General features: G+C 33.4%; 1 protein-coding gene across 9 annotated transcripts in view; it reads left to right on the top strand.

The window, feature by feature from the left end:
* Positions 1-18,032, top strand: part of MCTP1 (multiple C2 and transmembrane domain containing 1) — a 558,214-nt gene that overhangs the window by 318,422 nt on the left and 221,760 nt on the right. For 3 of the 9 annotated variants that reach the window (XR_005019457.1, XM_036848820.1, XM_036848824.1), the window contains exons 6-9: positions 429-476; positions 3,211-3,249; positions 11,969-12,028; positions 17,382-17,459. Coding sequence is in view for 8 of the 9 variants with exons in the window: in XM_036848820.1 (XP_036704715.1) it covers positions 429-476; positions 3,211-3,249; positions 11,969-12,028; positions 17,382-17,459 (225 nt within the window). In the remaining variant the exon portion in view is untranslated. The remainder of the gene's footprint in view (positions 1-428; positions 477-3,210; positions 3,250-11,968; positions 12,029-17,381; positions 17,460-18,032) is intronic. The other 6 variants (XM_036848822.1, XM_036848827.1, XM_036848821.1 and 3 more) reach the window with 5 other exon arrangements.

Below are 18,032 nucleotides of genomic sequence, written 5' to 3'. Positions count from 1 at the left end.
GGATTGCCAGTTCTGGAACTCAGTAAAAATGAACAAGTTGAAAACCCTATCAGCCTACTGTATCTACTAAAGCCCCTCAAACATGGAACATCTAATTATAGCTAATTAAGAAGTAAATATGAGTCATAGCAAAAGTATTTCATAGTTGCTTATATTAAAATATTCTCCATTGAGTCATGATTGAGTCTTTTTTAAAAGATTCCAGATGTGAACAGATATATATTTTTTTAAATTTTCAGCGTTGTATGTATGAGAAACCAAAATCTTCTTGGGGGGCATGTTGATGACTTGCATGACACAACTGTCATTTCTGTTTTGAATGCATGTCCTGTTTGATCCTGCAAAAGTGTGTAGTGCATACATGTGTGTCCTATATATGGTATTTTGGTCTCATAGTGTGTTTGAGTTCTTTCTGGCTCTTTTTCTAGCAGAGTTCAATCCACAGCTTTCTTCATTGGAGGATTTATGAAATAAAAGTGAGTTAATTTGTGTTACACACTCTCTTAGATAACCTAGACCTAACAAATTGCTTGGCTAAAGCTAAAAAGTAAAAAATTTTAAGAAACATATGAATTAACCTTAGTTGATCTTTAGTGAATTCAAAAAATATATTTTTCTCTATGGTTTATTTTTGAAAAATTTCTGAATTATTCCATAAGCTAACATTTGAAAAAATATCCACCTATAAACAGTTAATATATATGTTTTATAGTATGTATGTACCATAATATCTGGCCATTCTGTGATTTTTTTTTTTATATCTATAGTAGTCATGTAATTGCCTAAAAAAAAAATCACTGCAACAAAAGGGAAAAGCAAAAAATGGATTGAGATTGTGGAATCTTTTAAAAACATAATCAGTTCTGCAGCTCTCTCATAGGCCATATTTCTATGCTACTTATTCCATTTATTGGGCTTCAAAGAAAGTTGAGTTGCTAATAAAGAATTTGAAGGTACTATAATATTAGATAATGACACTTTCAAAAACAAATTCATATGTTTCTCAGCTGAAGTTAAGATCAAAGAGCAAAAAATAAATCTTATTTTTCTATAATTTGCTTCATCTCCTATGTTTAACATTCCCCAATCTTTCTTCTATAATATGTCCCACAGTTAGTAAAGGTAACAATGTTAATAGTATGTCTGTAAAATTCACTTTTTAGAAAACTTTTCTACTGATTCCAGTTTTACTGAATCTACTTTAATGCTAGAAACCCAGTTTCCTAGAAACTGAACCAGGAAAATAATGAATTGGTCCTTGTAACTGCCAAATGTTTCATACTTATACTTAGGGAAATTACTGACCTTTTGTTTGTATCAGTGTCCCAATCTGAAAAATAATACCATGCAGCTTGTCTGTAAAACTGATTTTGAGAGACAGGAAAATACCAACCCTATAGTTTGCTTCACATGTAGAAGGTTAATCGCGTGCAGTGGTTCTGAGTCGGGGGATGTGGCTTTGACCAGCAGTAGTGAATCTGTGTAATATTGAATAGTGTTGCCCTGAGATTCAACTCTTCCTCATGTTCTTAGCCCCTTTTTCATAGTAGCATTTCTTACCAAATGGAACTTTGTAAGATTCTTTGATACTAGTTGATGATGATAAATGGCCATGAGTTAAGAGATTTTCCTTTTTGATTTACTTATGTTAATTGTTCTCACCTGATTTGACTCAGAACATTGTCCCTAGGAATTATCATTCTTTGTACACTGAAACTCTGCTTTCTGAGAAAGTTGAACATTTATTGTCTGACTCCTCACGGGGCAGTTTTTATGAACATGGAATACCACAAAAGTATTTCGTGTCCAATTGCCTTTTAGTGACGAGAAAGTGGTGGTGGTGGTGGTGATGACGACGACTAACTCATTTAACATCAACAACGAACATCTACTAAACGTCCATCTCCATAACCCGATGGTGGGTTTTGCTTCAGAATAAATTGGACGTTAGTACTTAGAAAAAATATAAAATAATACTTTGCAGTTCCTGACTCCATTTGAAAAAAATTGGGAACTATTGTAACCTTAGGAAGTCTATTTCTCTTCCATATTTTGGTCAATATCTAACACAGAGTGTATATAGAGAAAATGTAACCTATAAAACCACTATCTGTAGAAAAGAGGAATGTATCCTTACCTTGACGATTTTATGATATTTCTCATTTCCCCTTCTAGAACATCTACATAATTCCTTTGTCTTGGTTTAGGCCAAAGGTTGCCTACTAAATGACTTACTCTTATATTAAAATCTTTCCTTTTTTGTATTTTTGTAATTTATGAGTGGTTTCTGAAATGGTCTTGCTTGATAGTGAATTTTGCTGAAGGAGATAGAGTTCTTAAAGGCACGAGTGTACTTCCTTGATATATAAATATGGCAAGCATTTCTATAAGCTGTATTCTTTGCTCCAAATATTCCCTCATCTGCCTTAAAAGTAATGATAAAGCTAAGAGAGGGTAAAGAGGTTATCAGGAAGTTAATACCTCAGTGTTCATTGAGAATTTTTTTAAAACTGGAGAGGAAATTAAAAGTCATTGGATTTTTATGAGTTACTTTATACAAGAGACCAGTGATCTTGGGCACTCATCACAAATCTCCATCAACCTTATTAAAACTTGAAGTCATAAATATCTCTTACTATGACACGAAAAGACTAGTTTAAAGGATATATCATTTCTAAACATTTAGCAGGAAGATCCACTAATAGCCATCACGATATGCAGCACTTTTTCTCAGTCGAAAGCGTTTGTAAACCCTGATGTAATTAAAGATTAACTGGAAGCAGAGACAATTCTAAGATGCTGCCAGTGCAACAGATTTTGAATGAGTTTGAAGAGAAAAATTATTATACACCTGGTAAAGTCATGGTACGTCATCAGCCTCCACCACCAAAAGGAACAATTGCTAATTGGGAGACTTAGTGTGTTTTTTTCCTATCAATAAGATATTTCAAATTTTCCATTCTATTTAAAATATACTGTCCCATCTCTTTGTACAAAAGAATAAAGGAAATGAACTCTCACCAGAAAGACTGCTTGAATGTTAAAGGTGCTTCTTCTAGCTGCGTGTACATGAAAAACAATTTTTGTCTTGTATAATTGTTGCTGGAAACTGTTTGCTGTTTAAATGTCAAGCTTCCTCCAGAAAACAATTGGCTGCCCTGTCCTGTACTTGAGTGATAAGATAATGAAAATGCTTTATTTCATTTACAGACAATGCTAATGAGGAAGAGTTGGAAAAGATCAAGTAAGGTAATGCTTAGCATGTGATCTTTCAGCTTTTCTTGTTGAGAAGAACTATCAGCTGCTTTCCCAATCTCTCTCATACCTCTTTAAACTATACCTCAGGATTTCATCACTCTTCAATTGTTTTTTTTTTCCCCATAAACTTTAAGCAAACCATGTGATGCTTTTTAAGTAAATAGAAATCACTCTGATCAATCACATCCAAATCATCCTCTTGCTAATCTCCAGTCACTTCTCAGCATCATTCGCAACATCTGGTTTCTGTTCTCTGTACCACAGGGTCTAGAAAATGCCTTTGCTCCAGATCAGGTATAAAATAATGGCACTAGGGTAGGGACAACTCCAGAGAGAAGGAAGATCCATGTAATTTACTGTTTTTGTTCACTGAAAACTGAGTCTAAGATTTTCTAAACTCAAAAATCCCTTTATTGCTACATCTTTGGAGTGTATCATGAGAACAATTTTCCATCATTGCCTCTTCTCACTTAAAGAAATAAATAGCTCTTGGGAGTGAGAGGAGTTTATGGATCCTATAACTTACCAAGCTCTGGCTCTTCTTATAACTTGTAAAATATATAAGATATAAACTAAGCTTCTAATTTTTTCAGTGGTGGTACCACTCTTGGACACAAATAAATATCAAGATGAAACTGACTTTTGTATGACTACTCCTTGGAATAAATCAAAGGGATTTTATTTGTAAAAATCTTTTTTGCTCAAATTTCTATTTTTAAAAGTTGGTATCCCTTTTGAATAGTGATTCATTTTCTTAGACCCTGGAACATGACAATCTTTTTTCTTCCATTCTGATTGAATCATGCTTAAAAATTTATTGAAATGTATTACTTAAATTTTTCTTTGATTTTGTCACTTTCATTATTGTGAATTAAGAAAATACTTATATCAAAATGATTTTTTATTTATGGTAATGTCTTAATTGCTTTAACAAGTATTTCTTACTGTAAACACTTTCTTCCCAGTTATTATAGAATTAATGACCAAAAGATAATTTGGATCATAAAAAGGTCAGGTCCACATTAAAAATCACCTTTATCATTTTAATAAAATGAAAAACATTTATTAAGGAAAATTGCTGAATATTTCTGACTTAGTGTTCACTATGTTTTCTACAGGCCAAAATAAAATTTCAACAATCTTAAAGAAATGTTTGCACTGTTCATATTTGTAATACACTTTTTTCTTTGTAATTGTACTTCAGAATTAGTGTTATATTAAAAGTATATATGTTTAAAAATTCAGGTAATTTGGCTTTCTTCATTCTGTGTCTATCTTATACTATATCTATGTAAAAACATTGTAATCCATTAATATGTAGCAATATCTCTCTTCCAGTTGTAGTTAAGATGTAATGCTAGAACAGGATATTATATAGTTTTTAGTATTAATTAGTGGGAATAATCCATTCTATTGTAAGATAAAAGAACAAACATAAAGATTCTTCTTTAAATAGTTCATTTAATTTATATTTAAATTTAATTTTAAGGATCAGTTAAGTCAACATAAATCCATGTCTTTTCCTTTGATCTACAAAAAAAATAAAAATAAATAATAATCATCTACTCTTTACTATTTTTATATCTAAACTTCTTAGAGTTTTTAATTACTAATAATCCAATTGTACATTCAAACTGGTGAATTTCCTAGCTGGCCGTTGATGACACAGAATTCCCTGTGTCTAACTGCACTCATTGGTAGATTATTTTTAGTGTACATGGTAATATGGCTTTTGGGTTTTTAGCCTAAGGGATTTTCAGTTTTATAAAATTTAATGGGGATATTGAATGCTGTGTAGAAGAAAATCATTTGTTTTTTTTTTTTCCAATGAGAACATACTGAATACCTAATAATTCATTCAGTTTGTCACTGTCCCCTAAAGCATGTGCCATATTCATCCATATTAGTGTTACAAGAGCAGAGTGTTAAATTCAAAATCCAGGGAAAGTTTGAAATTTCAATTACCACCTAGTCCGCCATCCTTCACACACAATGAGACGGCTTCCCCAATTCTTCCTCCAGGGATTGAAGGAGGCAGGACAATGTTCAAGTAAATTGTGCCTCCTGAGAAACTAAGGGATAAATGACTGTACCGTGTAGTTGCGTGTGTCACTATGTTACTGTGTTGTGGAAATGCATCCCTTTTCTAATGATTTCAGCCTTCCCCTTAAAGATTCTTGTGTGAGTAAAGATTTTTCCTCTTTTATTTTTGGAAAGAGGATATAATTTATTTGCATGACACTTAAATACAAGTATTTTACATTTGATAGAACTATGCTCAAAGTCAAAGGTGAAGTTTTCATATAAATAGGTCATTTTCTTTTTTGGAATCTTGGTTTCTGGGAATGAGGTCTGCTTTTTTATAGCAGGGCTTCTGTATGCTGCCTGTCTGTGAGCACCCATGGTGAAGGTGAGATCTGAGAATTATACACTTTGTGGCAAAGACTTCAATAGAGTCAGGTAGTGTTGTTAGATATTCTCTCCAGTATGGAGTTTTTCTTTGCTTTCTTGTTTTTTTCAGAAGTGATATAACCATGGAGCGGGGAAGTGCTAAATTGACATTGTTAGCTTTTAATATGCACATCTCCCCTGTATACAAGTTCATCAGCTCATGGAATTTCCCAATACTTAAATATCTGCTTTTCATTTTCATTGTCTTGCCCATAGCAGATTTTTTCTGCTATGGAAATCTAATCTGTGGCAATCACATAATGTGGGGTTGTATTTACTAATGAAAACAAGAGAGGTGAAGAGACGACTTGAGGAGTAATTGCTGTTCAGGACAGACTTAGATATTATTTGGAGTAAATGTGTCACCACCTAATAATGAGTAGGAAAAAAATACACTTAACTTACCCCTGAAAAGGAAGAATGTATAAAGTACATGCTATATTTAAATGGTATGTTGGCCAGTAAATAATTATGAATTCCATAGCGTTTCCTCTTCTGGGGATAGTAGCATCCTTTAAAACATTCATTCTGGTTTTCCACAAGCACACTTTCCATTGTGCACATTTCTAATTCTGCCCACACTCAGCTGTTGTAGAAAAATGTTATTTTAAGAAGAAAGGGATTGATGTCTCCATAAACTTGAGCAACTGGATAATTATCCTGGTCAAAGTATTATACTTAGGTGACAAAATGCATTTTGGCAGAGAAATGGTGATGCTTTGAGTTATTGTAATATTTTATTCTTTAGAAGAAGCTTATCATTGATAATTTATTATAAGGCTAAATTATTCAACAAGAAAGTTTCATGAGCTTAGAAGAGAAGGTGTATATGAATTTTGTGAATAAATTCTGTGGGGGGGTCAAACAAAAAATGGAAAATAAATAATGAAATAATTGCCTCTATCAGATGGCAAGCAGAAAGGATTTTATACTACACTGTGTGTGTTTTAACATAGAAGAATGTGTTTATCAGTGGGTATGATAATAAATTTATGTGCTTTCAATAAATCACTTTAATTCTATGAGAGGTAACCATTGTAATAATATAAAGACATACACATTGCAATTTCTGTTCTCAACAATAACAGTTGAAAACTGTTTTAAAGAGAGTTCATCCTTTGAATAATATAATATGACTATGTGATGACGTCTCATTAGCATATCTTCTGTTACTTGATGGCTTATTTTTTTAGTAATGTATCTTTTTTATAAAGATTTTATTTTAATCACTTAGCATAATTTTAATGAACTATAAAACACTTTATTCACTGGTTGAATGAGGCAATTTATAATAAGACTTTTGGCAAGGATATTGTTAATTTAAACTAGAGCACACTCTCAACACTGTAAGTCTGCAGGGCGTAGTTAAACCTGACACCTTGGATGACACATTAAAAATGCATCAGTGAAAACCTCTAAGTGCTTTAATTTAAGGAACGGTAGAGAAACAGATTAACACATTTTTAAGTGTCTCACACAGTCAGACATAGTGGGGGAAAAAGTCATTATTTAACAATTATCATGTCCTTCCTACAAAGACCTCATATCCTGATAATACATAGATGATGATCCTTAAAAAATTGCAAAAAATGAAAACTTTATTGGTCATTGACTTTCTCAACTGTGAATGACCAAAATGGCTTTTCTTTGATGTCTCATTTCAAATGATTATGCCTATGTATTTGAAAAAATTAGTTGCTTACATGTTTTTGAAGGAAATATAAAATTCTTTTTAAAATTCTTACTATTAATTTTGTCCTCCCAAATTTCTGTTATTTGGAAATGCTATAAAGTCAACCTCATAATTAAGGCTTCTAAGAGTCCACAATGCTGCAGTAAACAAAGGGCTAATAGCATGAGCATTTGCATTATAAAGGACTGTATTTTTACCTCAATTAATTACACTCCTAAAATTTGTAGTAAGTTTATTTAAAATAGAGATAGCTTAATGTCAGTAAATATTTGATTATCCCCTCAAAATACATGGAGCCATAATTAAATTTTATATTGAGATGATTTTTTCTTGCTGTTTTGACAGGGTTTTCCCATAGGTATAAGATATCATACATTTTTATGTATTGTAATTCATAACTACAGGGATTTCTGTAACAATGGCATTACATTTATTTGACCACTCATGTTGAATTTTTAAAATGTTGTGGGTCCTTTGGGGAGAGAATCTGGATGAGTTGGCACAAAGTGAAAGGACAAAATGTAATCTCAAGCAGAAGATGGATTCCATAATGCCTGCGTGCTAGCTCTAAGATGTTTAATTGTGGGGTCATAGACTGGCCTTCACATTGCTAACGTGTGCTACCAAGTCAGCTGATGGTTTCCCAAGACCCTTTCTGGGCTGATCAAAGGGAAGGGAACTAATATAACTTGACTCCAGGATGATGGAGCTAAGGGTTTGTTCACAGATTACATGGCCTTTTAATTCAAAGGTATATATGTATATACATACAATGTATATCAGATATATTTAACACATATATGTATATATGTTAGATATACATATATATACACATATGTATGTGTATATATATGTTAAATTGAGTGTGACCGGGAGGAGATTTATTGGTTTTAAAGCCCCCTAAATGTTTACAATGAAATTAAATCATAATTTTGTAAGGACTGGTTGACAAGCCCTGGTTGACAGCAATATATACACACATATGCATGTATTTATATATACATATCTACAAACATACACACACATATGAAACACTTAAGGTAAAATTTCCAAAAAAAAAATAAAAGACAAAGCAAGGCCAGGCTTCAGCTACAGGGTGGGTCCTCTGGGGAGCTGACCTTGCCTCTCTCCCTTCAACAATATTTAAAAGGACAGTGGGAGTTGCAGGGGGATTATATTTATGTTTAATGAGTATAAATGATATGAACATCTATTTGAGGAACCAGAAAATTGTGTTTCGGTGTGCAGTTCTACTTACTTCACGTCCCTGTTTTCAATGACACATCGATAGGCTTAGCCAACTTGACGGAGGCATCCGAGAGCCACAGCTTTGATAGCTAGATTGCAGTCTGACCAGGAAAGTCTATGAAAATTATTTACTTAAGAATTTATTCATTTTTTACCTCTTAAATGCCCAAAGAGGTATTGATAAAAGGAAATTATGCACCTATAAAAACATGCTGTGTAATAATACTACTACCTGGCTTGACTTTGACATTGGAATCTCAGGCTTCACAATTTCCAATCTATTGTGAATGTCTTGAGTGTCATAGAACTGCTGAATTAAAATAACACACAATGGGTTTAAAGGCCTGTACATATTAAGGCTAACAAAAGATACCACCTTCAGTAAAAGTTCAGTGGCTATCCTTGTTTGTCTGATGGCAAAGACATTGAAGATTCTGCGATTTATTTTACATAGAAGGGTGAAAAATAGCATCATATTCATTTGTTATGGGAAAAAATGAACTGTCCTTTAGTTTTATTTCTCTGAGAAAAAGAATACATGTTCTAGACTTTTTAATTTAAAATCTCATTAACTCTTAGATTCACAGTAGGATTTTTGATCTTTGAGGAGAAATTTTCTTAGTATGTGTTGGTTTTTTGAGGCAAAAAATAGATTTAAAAAGAATATTACCAATGGATCTTGCTACTTAATAAATTCAAAACCTCAGCAGAAATAGTTGAACAATTCATCATTCAGAATAACTTCAATTATTTTCCTTCATCAACTTGATACCTCTGGCTTTTGTTCTGTTTCCATTTGTTGTTACTTTATAATTTTAGCACTTTTAAAATGGCACTTTCCCTCACTTACCAACCTCTTGTCTTGATGGAGACTGAAATGTAACTAAATATCTATAATTATAATTTAGGACAAGTCTTCCCTGGGATTCTTGAAGAGTTTATTCTGCTTTTCTTGCCCTCCATATTAAAATCACCACTTTTGTTTAGAACTCATTATCGTAATTCCAGGTGTTTCATTATTATTGTTTTCTGTTATTGTTATTATTAGAAACTCTAGTGCAAAGAAGGCCTTGGCTAGTTTGCTGTGAATTTTATATTTATCAGAGCTATAAATGCCATAAGGGTCCACAGGAAAATTAACTTCTTTCATTTGAAATAAAGACCTAAATTTACATGACAATGTGGGTTGTAAAATGAAATATAAATTTTAGTTAATAATGACAGAAGTAGTTAAACATGGCATGAAAAGCACAGCCTGGGGACTTCAGTGGATCCAAATGTGACTGGTATTTTTGTTTCTCAAATTTTAACAGAGAAATGTAAGTTCTAAATCTTGATCATTAAAATCTCCCCTCCCTGCCACCAATTCATCAATCTCATTTTGCTCTTTGCATACTAATCACATAATTAGATCATTGCCCTCGGTGTTCATCTGAGGAAGAATGGAAAGTATGGAGTTGGTGCAATTTCAGTATTAGATCACCTTAGACCACCTAAACTTTAAATGAAGTAACAATATTTTTAAATGCTAAATGGTTGTCTTAGTTGTTGTAACTGTCAAGTCTAGAGCCAAGACTTTCACATTGATTTAATACATTTTGCAATCGAGAAACATTGAGAAAAAACTCAATGTTAGCTAAATAACTTGTGTTATTGACTCTGGGGAAATTATTTGTGTAAGGAGCTTCGAGAAATAATTTCTTTCATATGATACTTTAAAATTTATCCACATTTTGCTAAGCATGCTGCTTAATTAAAAGAGAACTGGGAATCAAGGTAAGAAGAGAATTGGCAGTAGAATAGGAAAAGCTGCATCTTTTCCAAAAACTAGAATAAGGTTTCTTTGAGTTAAACAGTAGCATAACATCAAAAAACTGCAATCATTCCATCTAAGGTTTGTGCCCTCACGTCCAAATGTAAGTGTATTTTTTTAGAATTTTCTTTTCAGAAACTGATACGACAGTGTGCTAAGTGTGGCAGATGAGAACCATACCTGTAAGGGTAAATGAATTATAACTCTGTAGTGATGGTAAAACCGTGTCTTAAACTCAAGACTTTTTCCTGATGACCCTGACATTAGTATGCTACCTGACCGAACTGTATACAAGTAACTTAGGAAAATGTAATTAGTTTCATTAAGAAATAGATTTCATGTAAAAAGCACAGGTAGATTGCATAGATGATCTCTGATATAATTCTAGCTAAACTTAAATTACTCAAATTGCTGCACACGCTAAAGTACTTTGGTTCGTTATTATTTTCTGATATGATTTTTGGAAGGATCACTTTGAAAGAAATATATATCCTTAAGCAAATGAAATTCCATGTGACTAACAGTCAATCAAATACTTATTGAGCACCTACTATGCATAATTAGGTATCATGAGAGGTGCTGGACCATCTTAGATGGTTGTGTTAGCAACCATCTTAGTTGCTAACACAAAATCATGGAATAATCAAATAAATTACAAAACGGCTTCCTCTACATCACAGTGTCAAAGGCTGATGCTTTCTCATAACTGTCATCAGTTTCCCATAATTTTACCATAACTAACACCCAGAGACAGGATGCAAAACATGAAAGTTTAAAGGATGCATGTAATTTAAATGTTCTCTTTAAAAGTGAGTAACTGTGCTTTTGATTTCCTAAAGGCAAACTGGTTTCACTTTATAAAAGTCTGAGGATTAAGTAATAAAATGTCCAATATGAATCCATTGCTTTGTTTCCAACTAAATAGCCACCTTTTCTTAGTATTCGTTTATTTTTAAAATTATTTTGGGGGAGCTTCAGTTAACTAAGTAATTTATATCATATATATTAAATGTTATATCATAAAACTAGGAAGTTTTTAGTAAGGAATTAAGCCAAATTTGACTAGGTACATGTTTATAAATAAGATTTCTGCTATCTTTGAAAATGCTCTGAAGGTCTGTGGTATTAAATTTTTTTGTTAAAAGGAATGGATATTATCCGGTTTATTTCAGAATTTAAAATATGTTTAAACAGTTCTACTTTTTAAAACAAAATGTTAGACTCAGATGTATTAATCAACAACTAATAAAGAGGTAAGTATATTCTTTTAAAATTACAGAAATAATCCTCTCTAAACTTTACTACCATTGTATCAGATATGAATAAGACAAACTTTAATTGAAATAAAAAAACTTTATTCAAAAGAAAAAGACTTACAGTTTATAAACATCCAAAGTGTCTTTAGCATATATAATTTTAGGGTTTTTACTTGTCTTAATTTTGCTGAGCCAATCAAGTATTCTCAGAACACCTCAAAATTTAGCTAAATATTTGTTTATTTTTAGGAACTCTCAGAAAACGAAGTGGTTGGATCTTATTTCTCTGTGAAGTCTTTCTTTTGGAGGGTAATGTCTAAATCCTTTATATTAATGTTCTTGACTTTTGGTTCTGAATAGTTATTTTGAGAGTTAAATGTGAATTAAGAAATTCCCTTTTTAAAATAGGTTCTCAGAGAGATGTATTCATTTGTCTTCTTTATTAACTCTGAATTTAGGTGACTCATTCTTCATTTGTAAAAACTAAGAACTTCATATATTTAATATATTGCTTTGAAGTCAGTTCCTTGTGGGCCCAAATTTTTCCCAGATTCTTAACAATTAGAGGCCCACAGATCTTTCAGGAATATGATGGCACTGTCTAGAGGGTCCATAAAGGTTCTTTTTCCCTTCTTGTAAAATCTGTTCCATCTATCTGGGAAAAATTTACTTCTATTACGGTGATCTTGTACTATATACATACTAGATAGTGTTTTTTCTTTGAAAAAAAAAATCCTATGAATTAGAAAACAGCAACTCTGCTTTTGCTTTGAATAAAAAAAAAAAAGAAAGAAAATTCCACAGAGAACTTGTTTTCAATGCCATTGCAATTTAATGTTATTTACGCTTTCATGACTTAAACAAAATGAGCTCTGTCATCCTTTTCCTCTGCTTTAATTCTGCATTGTGCGAGGTGTGACTTATTACTAATGCACTCACTGCTTTGCCTTCAAAAGTTTCCCTCTTTCTTTGAATGTTCACACTTGGCACATGATTACCTAGCAATAGATACTGCAATGAAAATGCTACACGCATAGAACTTTGCCATTTTCTTTTCTTGGCTCTTAAGCTGCTCATGACTGAAAACGACATTTCTCCTTTTAGAATTTTAAGATTGTTGCAGCGTCTCATAAGCAGACTGGCAGGTACTAGATTAAGTCATGCATCGTCTTGACCAGTGAGCAAGTAAACCCACATCTCTTTATCTTCTGCCTCCTCCACACACATTTTTTTTTTTTTCAGTCTTGTGTTTGTGTGAGCTCATTTTAATTATTATAGCCTCTTCATTTCCTTTCAGTCTACTGATGGCTGCCATCACTGATGTTATTCGGTATTGTTGATAAAATAGTATTTCCTCTTATATGTTCATGCATTATCCATGAACACACAGAGTGACTGCTTTAGAATTGTTCCATTACTTTAAATGGAAAATGGCTTTTGGGAAAATTTTTTCTCTGTTTTCTTAAGACCCACAATTACGGTGAATTCATATGCCAACAAAGTAGAATTCAGGGGTGTTCTGTGTTGTGTTTGTTCTGCATGCAACAAATATGCAGCATGATCATTTTGAAGACTTGCCACCAGGACCAACTCCATAAACACTACTGTTCAAGGATTTTCCTTTCAAATGATTTTTTCAGCATCTTCTTTTCACTTTCTACTTCCAAATTAGTCTTCCACTTATCAGTACTTCCCATTTGGTTGTATCCATCCTTAAATATTCTTTACTAACCTTTCTCAATCTCTTAAACTGTCTTATTTTAGAATATCAAATACGCACATTTAAAAGATAGCCTTTTTTGTATCTGAAATACAGTGATCTATTGTCTTTCTTCTGAGCATATATTGAGTGACAAACAAATGGAGTCATAAAAGCAGAACCTTTCGGGGTCATTTATTTTAACAATGAGGAAACTAAGGCCCAGAGAAGTGATGCCATTGCCCTGGAGTAGCTAAATGGTATGATCAGGACCAATATTTCTCTTTCTGAATGTCATAGAAATAAATGTTTTGGTGAAGACTTAAGGCACTCGAGTTCCTTTTGGGGTTGATGAATAGAGATGCGATATATAAGTAGAGCTGCCCCTTAGTTAGTCTTCATTGACAGCCTTTCAAATTCTTATTGCGTTATGTGACCCTCTCCTCTGCAGCTCCTTAAGCCACCAATGAGTGGATATGTTTCAGGGCTGTGATGTTGCTGTATTTTAGGTTCCATTTTACAAAATCAGAAAATCAGTGACCAAGTCTGCTTTAGATCAGTGTGATCTTTCATATTCACATTCAAAGGTCACTCTGATAACCAGCCTCATTGACCTTTGCCCCAGCAATGTTTGTATTCTGATGAACTTTTTGAGGAGATGTATATGAAAAGAGGTTTCCCATAACATTTTCAGATATGCAGAAAACCTAACAGCTCAGATAAAATCTTACATGAAGAGAGTATGTGCACTTCGTGAATTAAACAGAACGTGATTTGAAAGAAAAATTTAACAGCTTATTTATAAGGATTAATACATGTGTCCAGGAGACAGTAGCTGAGTTACACTGAGTGAAACTAAACCTGGTGAGAACTTGCTCAGCGAATGTCAGTGCTACTTGCTGTATCTTAATTTTCTTGAGAGCAGAATAAAGGAAAGAAAAGTGATAAAGGGATATTCTAATCTTTCCAAAAGCATGCCATTTATAATTTATCAAAACATGGTATCTTAGGACACAAAACATTAAGCAGTCGTTATGGCAATTATCATGTTTCTCATGAGAGTAATAAAAATATGTGAAGCCAATTGGATTACTCTAAGTCAGAATTTCATTAAAGACTTTTAACTTCCCATTAAAGGATGGTAATTCAGTGCAGTTCTTTCAAATATTTAGTACATTTAAGTTTCTTCTCAGTTATCTCCATTGACTAGACATTTAGATTCTGATGACTGAGAGCCAATTGAACAATCCATCTTATGAGAGCATTGTAGTGAATTAAAGAGAGATTTTAATATTGTTTAAATGGAGAAGGCTGGGCTATGCCAAGATACCTCATACAAAAAAAATGGAGAATGGATCGTAATATGAAATGGGTGAAAAGGAGTGCATAGAATACAGAACAATCCAGAGTTATGTGAGAGCACTACCTTATGGTAGGATCAAACAGAAGTATGGTTAAAGGAAGACCCTGCAGACCAAGGAGAAGAGATATTGCCTTTGTAAAACAAGAATGTGATCCTGTGCGGAAGTGCTTACATTCTGAACAACTCAACTGTATATGACATACACCCAAGAAAAGTTCAGGTATTATTTCTATCAATAGGTATGAAAGTAAGACCCTCAGGAAAAAAAATTAACTTTTAATTTAAACTCTCGAAAAATGTCTCTGTAAGTGAAACACAGGACTCATTGTTTCTTTACCATACCATTGGTAGAAACCTATAGATTACTTCAGCAAACCAACAAGGTTACAAGTTATATGGTGCTTTTCTATTAGTATATATTTTGAGCAAATATAGTAAAAGCTTAAGAGCTTTTGTTTGGCCATAGTTAAGTTTAGAGACGGTAGTTAGAACATCCGAAGTAAACATAAATACCTTCCTGACAATGTAAATTGTATCAAGAAGCAGTAGAAATAGGAAAGAAAGTTTACAGATAAAAACCTGGAGAATTTCTCTAAGGATTATAGCGCCAGTGAATCATCTTCTAAGAAAAAAAGGGATCGAAGCTTTATTATTAGATGAGACACTTCAAACTAGGCTGGACAAAGCACTGGGAGGGTTTTCTGTAAAGGCAATCCTGCTTTGAGCGGATGGATGGGCTGTAGAACAAATCTACTTGTTGGACTTATCATCCAGGTGCAATTCACTGGAATAAACTCAGCAGGAAAAGGGAAAGATAGAACATGCCTGTGCCTGGGATTGAGCTAATAATTGCTCCACGCTCCAAGCTTTGCAGCACAAAACAGTCATTCCAGGCTGTCATTATCTCTTCTTTGTAGTGTCTGTGGATCATTTGATTAAATAAAAGCATGTGCACCTCTGTGCTGAAGATAGAGGAAAGGGCTGCCTCCACACACAGCCATTGTAAAGACACAAGCAATGTCTTTCACTCCAGTTTCATAGTGTCTAGGTCTCATTTGGAAGGATTAGGTTGTACACAGGTTAAAAAAAAAAATCCAAGATAACAAAAGCCAAGGATTATTTGCACACAGCAGGGAGAAGATTGGTATGACTGAGTGTTCCTTTAGCCACACGTTAAGTCAAAACAGACTTTTTTGGTTTTGTTCTCTGTTTTAATCAGGATCTAGAATAATAGGAGTTTATCATTAGTGATCCAGTTTTTAAGAAATACAATTAGTAAACTGTATTAACGAGAACTGGAACGTAGAGGTGTTCTTAATTTGTATGAAAGATTCTACAACTTCACCTTTTTAATGAGACTACAGTTTGTTATGGAGTACAGTTAACTCTCATATGTTTTGCTTAACAATATATGCTAGAGTTACTACCACTCAAAAACTTTTTCTTCCTTTAAGCCCTTGATTAGCCTTTCTTAATAATCTATACCCAGGGATATATTTCATCTAAACATAAATCAAAGTATTTCAACAAATCCTGTACAAATTAAATGCATTTTTGGGATTGAACTTTTTAGGCTCTGTCCACAAATTGAGATGTAGTGGGGAAAATCATCAGTTAGTTATCAGCAATTCCAGATTCAAATCTCAGACTTGCCAATCTCTAGCCATTTGGTGTTAAGTAGGGTATTTATCTTCTCTGTGCCTCAGTTTCTGTACCTTAAAAATACTTGTCATGAAAAACACTAGATTATGAAAACTCCAGCACATAATAGCTGCTCAATACATGTTTACTTCTTTGTGTGATCTAACCCATTTTTCAGACTGGCCTAATTCAGTCCTCCTTGTTGATATTAGTAAAGCTGATGACTCTCATAATTCTGTTGTTTGGAAACTTTGTCTAGCTGCTCTAGAAGTGTTTTAATACAGACTTTTAGCTCCACCATGATAATTTCCTTGCATTGTTTCCTGTTCATCTGTATCTTTTTTATCCATCTCTTGCTGCTCTTGGTCTTAGTAGTGAAGGGAACTTAGGGTTGTTTTTTTAGTAGCAAAGGCAACAAAGATAAGTATTGTGTGGGGCAAAATTTCTCTGTTACTTTAGAAATATCTCTTTAAAAGTTACAAAAGATTCACACGTGGGATGCAGTTAACATGATTATAGTTATTGCCTGTCCATGCAACATTTATTCTTCTGGAGCCTTATCACTTTTTTGACATTGGAAACAGTCTCCAAAAATTTTGGAGCAACAGACTTGGGAAAATGATTCTTTCCATGATTTCTCTTGCTCTGTTTCTTTTCTGTGCTACACCTACTAATAAAAACCTGAAACCACTCAAACAGGATCCATCACCATATAATCTCTGTACTTTATTTTCTTGACCACTGCAGCATTATGTTACTAAAGAAGAGGGTGGAAACTATCGTGGCATTGGCATTTGTCTTCATTGTGCTAGGAGACATTTTCTGACAGTGACTTGAGAAGCAAATACATATTTTTTTCAAATATTTTTTAAAGAGTGATGCTAAACTCTGATTGACATGAGGTGTTGATAGTTGCCCAAAGATTTCCCATACAGCTCTGATCATTCATTTCCATCCAGACATGCGGCAGGACTGCTTTTCCTGTCCTGGGCTTCTGCAGAGCAGAGCTTCAGAATGCTCATTACCAAAATGCACAAGTAAGTTCAACCAGTTTGCTTATGTTTTCTGAGCTTGCATGAGCTGTGAACTCTCATGGCTGACTTACTGTTCTGAAAACCATTCCCTATCCTAACGTCTTTTATGTATATGAAAAGGGATTGAAATCTTGAATTCGTTTTCAAGGAATAATGTACATAAACTAATATTCTGTTTAAAATACCAGCTCACTAATTCTAAAATCTTACTAAAGATACATGTCTTTGACTAATTACCTGAGACTTTGAAATTTATATTATTACCTGGTATCTTGATATTCTTTATTAAATCTGAACTTGGATGAATATTCCTTATGAGAGTGGATCTCAAACTTCAATGTGCATGAGAACCACATGGGGCACATGTTGGAGAAACACGTGCATCTCTGCCCACAAGAACTGAATCATATCCTGGAGGATCAGGCCTGGCGATTTCAACAAATTGCCCATTAAAACTGGGGAATTCCTGCTTTAAAAGTTCAAAGAGTACTTCTTTCTTTTGTGGAGTTGGCGCTTTGCTTCGAAGCTGGGTTGCTTTTCCTTTTTATTCTTCCCTTCTTTTTTCTTTCCCTCCTG

This window comes from Balaenoptera musculus, chromosome 3, assembly GCF_009873245.2.
Source record: "Balaenoptera musculus isolate JJ_BM4_2016_0621 chromosome 3, mBalMus1.pri.v3, whole genome shotgun sequence".
Taxonomy (NCBI): domain Eukaryota; kingdom Metazoa; phylum Chordata; class Mammalia; order Artiodactyla; family Balaenopteridae; genus Balaenoptera; species Balaenoptera musculus.
The sequence above is the reverse complement of the archived record's forward strand: the minus strand, read 5'-3'. Positions and strand labels throughout refer to the sequence as shown.